Raw genomic sequence first — 13,438 nt, forward strand, 5'->3', positions numbered from 1 at the left:
TAATGTTGAGATCTGTGATTTTTCAATTCCACCTCGTTTCCACCTGGATGCTGTGATATTGTGTTGTAATTGAGAAACTGACCCACCATGCATCGTGGAAAGTGACAAAGATACGTTTTTTGCTTGAAATTACATCACTGATCACCATCAGTAAATAGCAGAGTTATAGAATAGAACATCTCTACTAATGTGCTTCTCTGCATTCAAAGTATTTGATCACTTTCCTTACACCCTTCATATCCTCCCTCCGTCTTTCCTTTCCTACAGGTGACACTTGTGTTCGGGATCCATCTGTGGATGTTCTTCATCCTGCCAGCTGTCACTGAAAGGTGAAGTCAAACTAAATCACGTATTTCTTCAATTATAGTATTCATGGTAAATGATTACATCAGTGTGTTGTTACTTGGGATTTGGTAAAATTTGGCTTTAATCTTCTTTTCTCTCCTTCTGTCTGTTTAGGATGTTCAATCAGAACTTTGTGGCTCAGCTCTGGTACTTTGTCAAGTGTATTTACTTTGGCCTGTCAGCCTATCAGATCCGCTGTGGATACCCCACTCGTATCCTCGGCAACTTCCTCACAAAGAAATACAACCACCTCAACCTGTTTCTCTTCCAAGGGTATGGACACAAATAACATCTGCAGCTCTCTGTGCTGTTTAGTCCAATGAACATTTGGGACATTTGGAAGTCCAAAAAATGTGTTTCAGTTGCATTTTTATTTATATATGATTCTTTTAGTCCTCCTAAAACGATGAGATCAGCAAACTAATATCTATAATGACAGATGAGGTGCACCTGCTTGGAGCCACTGCCTTGTTTGCACTGCATGGTATGACTCGGCTCACTTATGGTAACAGGTACCTTTTTGGATTTGTTTTTCCCTGCAGATATTATTATTGCTGACACTAACATAGTGTTGCTGCGTGAAACTGCCACGACATCATCTTCAATGTGTCACAGGGTGGTGTTCTTGATTGGGTTCAGGGTCAAGTTATTTTATTTGTACCCATGGGTAGATTTGGTTTGCAGTAGAGGATAAGGCATCCATCTTAACACACATTTTAGAACAACACTTTACACAATATTATCATATGTCAATTATTAACACAATATCAGCATTTCATTTTTTGAATATTACAGTTATTGTCAACACCAGTCATCAGCGACACTCTTAGTTCAAGTCGAGCCGAGCCATACCGTACCATGTAGTGGAATAAGGCATATGTGGCAGCCGCATAACTCTGAGGTCTCTCCACAAAAATGTAATTTCCATTTCAAGAATTATCATATAATATATTGACAACATGATGTAGATTCTGAGCGTGCACGTGTGTGTGCTTGTGCGTGTGTGTGTAGGTTTCGTCTGGTGCCGTTCCTGGTGGAACTGCGGGCAGTGATGGACTGGGTTTGGACTGACACCACACTGTCTCTATCAAACTGGATGTGTGTGGAGGACATTTATGCCAACATCTTCATCATTAAATGCAGCCGTGAGACAGAGAAGGTATGAAGTGTGTGTGAGCTGTGATGTGACAGCAGACCAGTACTTGGGCAAAAAACTCAGTTAAAAGGGACAAACAGTAACTCTTCAGAACAGTTTCAGGTTTTTCAGTATTAAAATCCAAACTTAAGATGTTTTGGCATGTTCTTTGCTTGAGTAGCATGAACAAACTCTTTAAAAATATTTATTGTCTCTAAAAATACACATTTTCTGTCCTCAGAAATATCCACAGCCTAAAGGACAGAAGAAGAAGAAGATAGTGAAATACGGCATGGGTGGACTCATAATCTTCTTCTTGATCTGCATCATCTGGTTTCCCCTTCTCTTCATTTCATTGGTCAGATCAGTGGTGGGTGTGGTCAACCACCCCATCGATGTCACAGTGACCGTCAAGCTGGGAGGATACGAGGTAATCAGCACTTCTCTTAAAAATGAAAAAAGCTTACACAAGTTACGACCACTCTCAAGCTACAACTATGGCAGAGTAGCTAAAATGCAGCTAATATAATTTAATAACAAAACTTCCAAAATAGCTTTCTGGATATTGATGAAAGGTTATTTTAATTATTTAGTTATAATGTTTCTGCAGTGTGTAAAATTAATTCACAAACTGTCAGTATACAGGTATTATTTTAGATATGGCTGCTTAATACATTTATGATTCTGCTTGGTCTTATGATTATCTAAAGTGAAACTTCCATTGAGAGACTGCATGTAGTACAGTAATACTGCATGATGATCTAACCAGGGTTGTCACATATGGATTGGAGACTACAGAAAGCCAGTGTTACAAACTGGGAGGAGTTAGAATTTTTCACATTTTATAGGCAAAATGATAAAATTGATTAATCGTGAAAATAATCTGCAGATTCATCAATAATAAAATAAAATAAATAATAGCTCAATGTATAAAATTTGTATAATATGTGAATAACCCATTAGTGTTTTTTTCCTTGTATATGTTTAGCCCCTGTTCACCATGAGTGTGCAGCAGCAGTCCATCCAGCCCTTCACAGAGGCTGAATATGACCAACTCACCAAAAAGTTTGGAGACAATGCAGTGCGTACTGATTGAACTTTTATTTCTGTGTCTGTCTGTATGTACTGCTACTTTCTGTCTTTGTCTGAGTGCTGTAGTTGGTATAAACAATTATCAGGCTGGTCCTGTGAGTTCTGGCAGGCTCCATGTGCAATTCTCAAGTGTGTTTAACCTGTGTTTAGTCATGGAAATGTACGTAAAATGATCCTAAAAGGCCTATCTCTGTCTAGCCCAATGTAAATTCAAAGCTGTTGTTGAACCATTTGGAGCACAGGTATAGTTTTGGGCTCTTTTGAAAGGTTATAAGCTGATATTTTTCGCTGAATTATTCATTTATTTTTCTCACCAAATTTGTTAATGCAAAAATGAGCCTGCAGATGACCTGTAACTGCTCCTAGTTGCTGGAAAACAACATGGGTCTCCATCATATAGTCTTACATGGTCAACGTTCAATTTTAATCAAATGATATACTACTGGATTTGAAACTTCATTGGCTACACGATGCATCATAATATGGAGGCTGCCATCTAAGTTGCTCAGAAGAGAGGAGAGAGAAGAGAGAGTGGGTTACTTGTCTACACGATCACTCATTGGCTGTTGTAGGCTCTAGGACGGGCGTAGAAACTCATATCTGCCCAAATGAGCTGTCAATCAAACTCCTCACGACTGCAGAGCACCGGCATCTCCCTCCCTCCTTACTTACTTCCTTCCTTTCTTCCTCACCCTCCTCCCTTTGTTTCCTTCCAAGAGCATCCCTCGGTGCAATCATCTGACCTCTTCTTTTCGCTTCTTTACACTCGCTTATTTGCATAGTCCTTTTTGTCTTTCCCTCCTCCCACTCTCATAATGCTGCAGGGTCAAAGAATGGCACGATTGTATCTCTCCTCCCTCTTCTCATTCTCAGTGCACCTCGTGTACATGTTTTGGCTTCAGAGCATCACATCCAACATGGTTACACCATGTAGCTTTTCAAATCTGATCATAAATGTTGACATTTGGAGGTCTGAAAACAGTGGGTATGCTTTTATTTCACATCAAGCATTTAGACACCGACATGAGCAGCTCAAAGCAACATGTTGCCTCTTGAAATAGTTTAAGAGCTTTTATTCTCCCAACGTAATCCCTGTGGTACATGACTGTACACTTAAATTGAGGCGCTTGCCTATTTTCTCAGCTGTGTTTGTAAAATTTGGTAGAAATTTAGATATGCTGTAAGACAGCCCTAAGGAGATGACTATCAGAGTTTTCATTCAACATGCATCTAAATCTAATTTGCTGTGGAGAAGATATAGACACTAAAGTTTTTGCAAATACAGTCCACATTAAATTGTTCTTCCATGTTACTATATATCTGTGTATTCTCACAGTCATTGCCTTGTTGATCGTTCAAAAGTCGTATGACAAGAGAAGGAGTCAAAGTGTCACTTCCTGTCCACAGGGATACCATAAGGCTCAGTGCTTTGTCCCCTTCTCAATATACACCACCTCACGTGTCCACTGACATGGTTTCTCTTATCACCACTACGCTGATTCCTAACTCTGTCATCACCTTTAAAATCATGACCCTTTTTTTAGTAAGTAAGGCGTTTGGTTCTAGCTGACTCTTTACTTCCTATATCATTGTCACCTGTTCAACAAAAAACTTCTCCAAATGTAGTATTTCGAACAGGCATAACCTGATCCTCAAAAACATTGGTTTGAATCACATTTCGTAATAAATAATTGACACTAAATTATTCTTTTAACACGCTCACCTCTCTCACATGCTCAGGGGCAACATTACTGAAAACTCAGGCTCTAACATTGTCTATAGATAAAGTTAATAGGGGTGTTCCCATTAAAAATTATTTGTCTGATGTAGCTGTCCATTTTGCTATTACTACTGCATATTCAAAGAAACATAGAGATTTATAGAATTTTCTCATGATCTGTTTGTGTCTTACTTGAGTTGCTGCCTCTCTATATACTTGTTTTTAATGCAAAATGTTGCTTGTATGTGCATCTAGGTAGCCATGCAGTTCATCACCCTCTACAGTTATGAGGACATTGTGACAGCCAGGATTGAAGGGAGTTCAGGATCGGTATGGAGGATCAGCCCCCCCAGCAGACAGGAAGTCATTAAAGAATTACTTGGAAGTCCTGCTGACCTAACACTACGTCTGGCCTGGACTTTCCAGAGGTAAAACCTTTGCTGTCTTTTGTGGATCTGACTGATCTCATTATTAAAACCACAGATTGTCCTCTTTGGGTAAAGGTAAAAAGGTTTACAGACATCTGTATTTATTTGTGATATAATGACAAATCATCATCTCCTGATTAGATAAAATGCCACATATACACCAGGGCAATATTCCTCAGTTTATATCTCTCAACTGTGAACAAAATATTGAATTATTATTATACTACTAAGTTAAAATTATATTGTTTGCATATTGTCTCCCATATGATGTTATGATCCAGAAAATAAATTAGCAAATTGTGTGGAACTGGGGAACTGTACACTATATCAGTATACTGATGATAACAAGTCATGGCTGAGCCTGACAACCTATCAGTAGTTTAAGGTGTTTGAAGACTGCTATCATATAAAAGATACTCCTTTTTAAATTAGGTTACAACAAGGCAACTCCATCAGGCAACATTTTTTGCCCATTAATCTTTAGCACCAGCCTTAAAATAAGCTGTAACTCATACAAGCTACTTTACATATAATCAATTTTGAGTATAAGTGAAAGGACAAGTGTCCTATGAGAAAATACAAGACTGACTGTATGGATATCTATTCATTTTGGTAGCCTTTACTTTTCCTCTCTGTAACACAGTAATATCAGTTATATTACTGGGTATACATGATATGTCTCTTTTCAAAGCTGATTGTGTCTGTTTGTGTCTGAATATTTCTGTCCCTGACAGAGACCTGGGTAAAGGAGGGACAGTGGAACACACCTTTGACAAACACTCTATAGACCTGGAACCTGGAAACCCAGTCAGAGCAGATCTGGCCTCACTACTGGTTGGCAATCGCACTGGGCCTGTGTAGGTTTATTTTCTGGAAGGATGTTTATGTGAATAGATGTTTACTTAATACTTACAGTTCTGTCTTACATAGTGTCTTGTCTCTTTACCAGGCTTGTTCCTAATATGTTCCCAAACTACATCCGTGCCCCCAATGGAGCTGAAGCCAAACCAGTCAGTCAGCTCCAAAAAGGTCAGAGTTCACTCACAGTTAATGTCAAATATGTACAATATAAGATTTTTTCCTAGCATGAAAAATATTAAAACAGGCAAAATAGTTTCCTGGATCAGTCTAGATAGTCATTGAAAGGACAACCCCAATGAGTTAATGGCTGCTTTTTTTACTAAGTAAATTAGAGAATAGCAGCTCTACTAGGCTCAAGTCAGAAGTTACATTTTTAGGAAATATTAGGCCACTCATTTATATTAAAATACTATTATATAATTAACAAAAGTTGACATAGTGTCAGACTGGATACCAGTGTTTATATTTGTTATTCACACGTCAAAGTGTCTGTTCTAACCCAGCTGATTGGTTGTTTTCCAGGCGATGATGATGGTTTCCTGAATATAACCCTGTCCCTGGAGAACGACAGGTCACTTAACGGCAGTGGGAACCAGGAGTGGTGGGACATTGCCATCGCAGGCTGTGCCTCCTCGTCATGTGGGGTTCTGTCCATGGTCATATTCAATGACAAAGTCAGTCCACCCAGCCTGGGCTTTCTGGCTGGATATGGGTAAGAAACATGCCCTCACTAACAGTATGTGCATGGTTTGGATATATAAATATTCATTTAATTATATTTTAATATTTATTTTCTATTTATATTTGTTTCATCTGGTATGTTATTATCTGGGCCATGTGATTGCCTCCCATTGGCTGTTGCTACAAAAGAGAGCTGAAGTCATGTCCCTTCCATTGGACCAACATGGGACCTTACTTTTGGAAAAAATATGCATGGTAGTGAACGGAAGACAAATAACTTTGATCCCGTTTGAATTGTGCCATGAAGTACACGCATGTTTGTCAATTTAAAAGATATTTTTTGACATGAGAAAGTTGCAGTTTGTCATAAAACTAATGAAATATAAAACTGTGAAAATACATAATTATAACAACTACACCCCCAACAGGTGCGTTAACACCTGTAGCTTAAACATTATAGAGCTAGTCCTGTATAGTAGCAGCTCACAGAACTGATTTTCACATACAATAACTACAATTGTCAATATTGCTAGTTTTATTATGATTTTCATCTTTTGGTAATACTTTCTCTGTGCCGAGGCGGTGGCCATGTTGGTATTGGTAACATATGTTGAGCGAGACGATGTAGTTCACTGAGTGGTTTAACACAAAACTAGATGATATTTTAATATCTTTATGACAAACAGCACCTTTATTGACTTGAGAAATTACCTTTTAAATTCACTAACATCATATGTATGATTCATGGCACAACTCAAACGGGATTAAAATTGTATTTGTCTCTCCTTATTGACTACTGTGTAATTTTTTTCTGCAATAAGGTCCAATGTGGGGCGTGACTTCTGCTCTCTATGTAGGTCACACATGGTGTTTTTTGTTTGTAGCCCAGATGAAGACATAGTTTCTTTTTAATAGTTATTTTCTCGATTGATAAATTCTCTTATACCTAGAGTGCCTGGATTGCCTCTGGCTTTTGAAGCACTCTTTTCCCCTTTTTCCAAGAGCACCTACATTAAATTACATAGAACAGCCAGTCATTTCCTTTTTCCTTTATCTTCCTTTTATACATATATATTATTTACAAAACCTGGGAATGTTTTAGCAGTGATTTAAAAGAAGCGAAAGATGTACCAGGACCAGGAAAAGTTGACCTTGGTTTTCAGCTGAGATCTACTAATAACCATGAGAGCCACATCCAGTGATCAAAGGCATAGAGTCATAAAATAAATCAACAAACCAATGATACATTCTGACACACGCTCAGAAAATATAATATTAACGACAGACAACTACAACTTTTTGTTTTTGGTCAGCAAGGTATTCAACTGCTGCATTTTAGTAGTCATTGGCTAATCCCAAGTAGTCAAATAGTCAATTCTAATCACATTTATCATATTTTTTTTCACCTAATAACATCAACTTAACATCGTCAAAAAGCTCTCACTTACAACCAGTAAAAGGAGTCCTCAACTGGCTCTGAGAAGCTGTTTACAAATGAGCTGCAATCTGATTGGACCAAATCCCCAGCAAGCTGGAGATACTGTTTGACTGCAGTAACAACTTGCTTGCCTGATTTCTTGTGGGGATAGCAGGAGTCTTTCCTCCTCGAGATACCTTATATTCTGTTTAGTTAGCATGGCATACAGTAGAAAAGGATTGATTAAACAAATGTATGTTCAACAACAACCAAAGGTATGTCCACCTTGTGTTGTAAGAAGGCCATCCCAAATGCTCTGAAAAGCCTACTGTAATGCATTATGATGACAGTAATGACTACATCATGCTAAAATCTCCGATGAGCGATTAGTCTACACAGTGTCGACTAGTGGTTTTGATAGTCGACTTGTCAGCTAGTCCATTATTATGACACTCCTAATGGTTAGGGAAATTGGTTAAGCTTTCATATTTTCCATACTGTTCCATACATTAACTATTTTTTTAAACATAATGATGGTCATTTGTGCTTTTTCTCACCCTGCTCGATTTTAAACATATTGTTTCTTCTCTGTTACAATCTGTCCTTCCAGGATCATGGGTCTGTATGTGTCTGTGGTCTTAGTCATTGGGAAGTTTGTGCGCGGCTTCTTCAGTGAGATCTCCCACTCCATCATGTTTGAGGAGCTGCCTTGTGTGGACCGCATCCTGAAGCTCTGCACAGACATCTTCCTGGTTAGTGCGCAAACTACCGTACCGTACTGCAGCACTGGACAGTGTGAAAAAACCAATGTGTTGTGATTAAAGCATAAAAACCTATTCTATTAGTAACCCCAACTGAAAACTTGAACCTGAAGATGAGCATAATATGTCTCCTTTGAATAATATGTCAAAAAACACAGGGTTGTTGCTATGTTGTTGTAAGTCTTCTGGGTCATTCCATGCCAACTCACCCAAAATCCAGAACTTGTCATGTCATGGATTTTTTAAAAAAAAATATTAATGTTGAAACTTCTATTAAATTTACGGGACCTTGCAAAATAATATAACTGTACTGTAAACTCTTATATTGGGTCCACTGCAAGCCTCCGGACACCTGCCCAGCTTTGGCTCACACTGCAATATTATCCTCCTATTGTTCTCTACATCCTGCTATTTACTCACAGCTGCCCATAAATGCCTATAAGATCGCACATAACTCAGCTGTCACTAATACAATTAAGATTTGGCTTCAATTCAGGAAACAGCACGGTCTACATAGGGTTTTGATCTATGCTCGACCAACGGCCTCAGAACACTTAACGACCTGTATGAAAAAGGAGTCTTTCCATCCTTCGCGTCTCTGTCAGTGAAGTATAACTTGCCCAATAGCCACTTTTTTCGGATCCTTCAAGTAAGGCACTTCCCCAATCGCAAGATTGAGAAGAAGCAGAAATTGATCAATTCCTTTCCCTCGATTCTGATCAAAAACTACTGATATCTATCTTTTACAATAAAATCGGCTTCCTGAATCCAGTCCCCACCACATCGCTTAAAGACTCCTGGGAGCATGATTTGAGGGCAGACATTTTAAAACTGGTCCATTCTTCATCTATATGCGGCAGGCACGGTCTACTGCAGTGCAAGGTGCTCCATAGAGCCCACTTCACCAATGCTAAACTAGCTACAATATATCCCAATCCCAGTGATGCTTGTAACCATTGTAAACAGTCTCCAGCCAACCATTTACATATGCTCTGGACTTGCCCGAGGCTGACCAACTTTTGGTCCGATATATTCAAAACTCTCGACAGGCTCTCAATACAACCGAAAATCTACCCATCACTGCACAGCGTGTCATTGCCTTCACTACCCTGCTGGCCAGGTGTACCATTCTTTTCAAATGGAAACACACTTCTCCCCCGACTCACAACAGGTGGATACAGGAAGTCCTAAAATGCCTGCAACAACTAGAGAAATTAAAATAATCCTCTTGGGAAAAGCTACAGTCAAAATAATCCTAAAAGTGTTTTTCAGCTCAGAAGCTCTATTTAACCAGATCTGTGGCACTCAATATTTTATGCAGGAAAGTATAAACTAGCGGAGATATGAATTTTTTTTTAAATGACTGAGTCTTCATTCTGGTAAAAAAAAAATAAAAAAATAAAAAAATAACTTTCTGTTATTAATTTGATTACTGTAACCATTCATCAACAACTATTTAAATAAAATGTTGCCAAGTTTCGTTAGGGTTTCTGGGATATTCAGGGCAGATTTCAACACAATCCAGTGAAAAATGAGTGATTAAGGAAGTTCAGAATCCACAAACAAAGAATTACAAAAATCCAAAATATTGCTCTGAGGGGCAAACTTACAAAAATTCAGTACAGATATAGGATTTTAAGTTTCAACATGAATTCTTTTCATGAAAATCCACAACATGAACTAGGAGGCCCTAGATGGCATGGAATGACCCTTCTGGAAAATCCTTTCTGTGTGATCCAGTTCCACAAACTAACATGTCTGTGTGTTTCAGGTGCGAGAAACAGGTGAGCTGGAGCTGGAGGAGGAACTTTACTCCAAACTGATATTCCTCTATCGATCTCCAGAGACTATGATCAAATGGACCAGGGACATCCACAGCCAAGACCAAGACAGATACTGACTGACTGATCATGTTTGGTTGTAATAGAATACAGTGATTTGTGAAGCACACTGCAAAGATGTCTTGGGGACAGCACATGAAAGGCTTCTTGAGAGAACTCCTAAGAAGACACTACAGACTTTTGAGAGTGGAATGGCGAGTCCCACTGTGGGTGGACCTGATGGCAGCTGTATGTCTGTCCACGCCCCTGGAAGGCAATGTCAGCGGTCAAATTGAGCTGTGCTTGTTAATGTTCAGAGGTTAAAGGTCAAACACAAGCAATACTTAATTCACTGTGTGGCTGAAACCTCAAGCTTATTGTAGGTTGAACCATCTGCAGTTACTGTATCAGTATGCTGATTGATTTGAAACATGCCATGCTGTCAATTAAAACATTTTTTTAATGAAACATACTTTTAAAAGTACCGTGTGTGCAGCAGCCATGTTTGTTTGACTGTGCATTATGAAGCAATGTTTGACAAAACTGGTCAGATTTAAAGGGCTATTTTAATTTATATACACCTAGTCAGAGGTAACCAAATTCTGATTATGCACTTGTAGGTTTTTCAGTTCTAGGCCACCACTGGTCCCAAGTTCAGGGATGATGGTTGAGACAGGTGAATGAGAGAGCTGTGGATCAGGCTTCCAGAAGACAAGAAGACACGTTTGCTGATGTGGTTCCTACTGATTGCCTTTAGTTGACACTTTAAAGCCCAATTTCAATTTGATTCACTTCAATTAAAAGTGTGTATAGTAACTGAAAGTGCTATGTGCTGGCCACATTCAGTTACTGGTTGTTCCTTTAAAGGGGCAGTACGTATGACATGGCCAGCCTTTTGGTTTAAAATATTTTGAAACAACAGTGTTGACGTTATGTTAAAGACATCTATGTACTGTGTTGCAGAGATGTCTCCCGAAGTTGGCATGCTTACCAGCTAGCCCCAGCCCGTCCTGCTTCATAATAACACTTTGTACATGATAGCGGTGATAGTGTGATAGCCCCTGTAGTTTCAACTGGGAGATGTATACGAGTGGCAAGCTCTCTGCTTACTGTAGTCAACAAAAGAAACTCATAAAATGTCAAGAAAGAAAATATCCTTACATCCATTTTTATTGCTAAACAGAAAAATAAAACTGTACACCATCTGAATTCAAGTTTCCCTCTTTTACTGAACTAAGATGGGCTTAACTCATTGTCAAACACACATAACAACATAACTCACCAAAACAGTCTTGGTTGGTCTTTCCCAAGTGAGATGTTAAAATATTTCTGCTCTTCATGCCATTTTCACCACTGCTGATGCCCAACTCTATTGTGTCCTATGTGTTCTGATGGCCAAGGATTACAATGATACCATATACTACATCATAAAGTGTTCAGGTGAAGAGGTCATGGTGAATTCTGTTACACTGTGAGAATGAAACTAGAGACCATCTTGTGATGGGAACACATCAGCCACCATGCTCATCATCACATGAGTACTCAGTAACCATGGGTCAGACCACACCCATCTTCAAACTCCACCTTCATTTTGAGCTCAACCACACACCTGTAAAGCTTCATGACTGCATCTTGCACAGTTACGGTGCTATCACACTGATAAAACGTGTTCAGAGACACAAAGACTATCACTGAATAGCTTCTGTGACTGGTTCCCACTACAGTAGTTGTCCAGGACCACATTTTACCATGATGACACACAAACACACACACATTTATTTTTGTTGATTCTGGCCCCTGTGGATTGCTTGAGCAGCCCCTCCTCATGTCGCTAAGATCTTGATCTTGCTAGACCCAAGTAATATTGTAAATACTATTTTTCGTTTTTAAACATACCTGCAATGAGGTCATGCATCTATTTGTGGCTGTGTGAGACTGATATAAATGAATGCAAAATATGATATCGAAGCCGCTTCTGGAGTCTGTGGCATCGCTCTGTCTCCTTTTCCTCCCTTCAGGTACCTCCCTCTAAACTGGAGCTGTGTTGGATGGCTTCAGCAGGTTTTTTAAATAAGCACCCCCCTCCCTCAATGTCTCACTGATCATTGATTTAGGACCATGACATCTTTGGGGGGCTCAACAGTAGAACCAGCACCCAGGTACTACCCCCACTGTCCTCCACTCAATGATGTTGTTAATATGACAACAGTAAAACAAATTCAACTTTTTTTAACATACCGTTCATATTTATTACATGTAAGCTACAGCTAACAGATTGCGTTGCTATGTAACAGTTATTTTGTGGAGAAAGCTGAAGTAATCAACGTTCCTGATATACTTGTCTACGAGGAAGAGGGCCGATTCAGGATTGGTTGAGAATCCTTTCAAATCTTACAACTCTTTGACAAAACAACTAGAGACCATCTTATGATGTGATCACACCAGAACAAAGAATGTACAACAACAAACCTGGTATAGATCACCTGTTGCACCAGACTCACTTCGCTGACAGCATCGGTTCCATTGCACTATTCACGTCACAGCAGAGACCATCTTGTGAATTATACAAGATGGTCTCCAGTTTTACCGAATGCCCTTTTTTTAATGTCAGCCACACACATGCCACACATAAATTGCTAAGGTCATGTTGGGGGCAGTGGTAGCCTAATCCCCGGAATGGCAGCGCTTGCCCCCCCAGTCATTACCACCACTGAGGTGCCCTTGAGCAAGGCCTGTGACCCCAACTGTACCAGTTGTAGCTGAAATAATGGAAAGTAATGAGTGTTACTGCAAAAGAAATCATATCTTTATTTTTAACCCATCCGTATATGAAGTTAATCACTATCTACTTTCCAAGTGTAAGCCTAAAATATAGTCCCTGTAACTTTAAAGACTTCCGCTGACATCCAGTTTAGCGCCCGGCTAACTTGAATGGGGATAAAACAGTTTAATTGTGTGCCTTGTAAATGGCTCAAATTCTGACAGTGAAACGAGTCATTTCGCGGGGTTGTGACGCTCAAAAAAAAAAAAATTATACGCGTTTTACGGCTGCTTCTTTCACCATGTTGGCTTTAGGGGACACCACAGCATCACGTGAACATGTTATTACAGTTTATCCACGACGAAACCTGACTTCAGAGCCTGGCGCTCCTGCTGGGGCCAGGGAGGGACGGACTGA

At 39.4% G+C, this 13,438-nt stretch overlaps 1 protein-coding gene across 1 annotated transcript in view; it reads left to right on the top strand.

The window, feature by feature from the left end:
* Positions 1-11,469, top strand: part of piezo1 (piezo type mechanosensitive ion channel component 1 (Er blood group)) — a 99,938-nt gene extending 88,469 nt beyond the window's left edge. Inside the window, exons 44-54 of the mRNA XM_073482491.1 lie at positions 268-329; positions 460-618; positions 1,357-1,504; positions 1,722-1,910; positions 2,469-2,561; positions 4,548-4,720; positions 5,455-5,577; positions 5,670-5,749; positions 6,104-6,293; positions 8,290-8,431; positions 10,212-11,469. Of these exons, the coding sequence (XP_073338592.1) occupies positions 268-329; positions 460-618; positions 1,357-1,504; positions 1,722-1,910; positions 2,469-2,561; positions 4,548-4,720; positions 5,455-5,577; positions 5,670-5,749; positions 6,104-6,293; positions 8,290-8,431; positions 10,212-10,340 (1,488 nt within the window). The 3' untranslated portion in view covers positions 10,341-11,469. The remainder of the gene's footprint in view (positions 1-267; positions 330-459; positions 619-1,356; positions 1,505-1,721; positions 1,911-2,468; positions 2,562-4,547; positions 4,721-5,454; positions 5,578-5,669; positions 5,750-6,103; positions 6,294-8,289; positions 8,432-10,211) is intronic.
* Positions 11,470-13,438: the final 1,969 nt, after the last annotated feature.

The sequence above is a fragment of the Pagrus major genome, chromosome 15 (assembly GCF_040436345.1).
Source record: "Pagrus major chromosome 15, Pma_NU_1.0".
Lineage (NCBI taxonomy): Eukaryota > Metazoa > Chordata > Actinopteri > Spariformes > Sparidae > Pagrus > Pagrus major.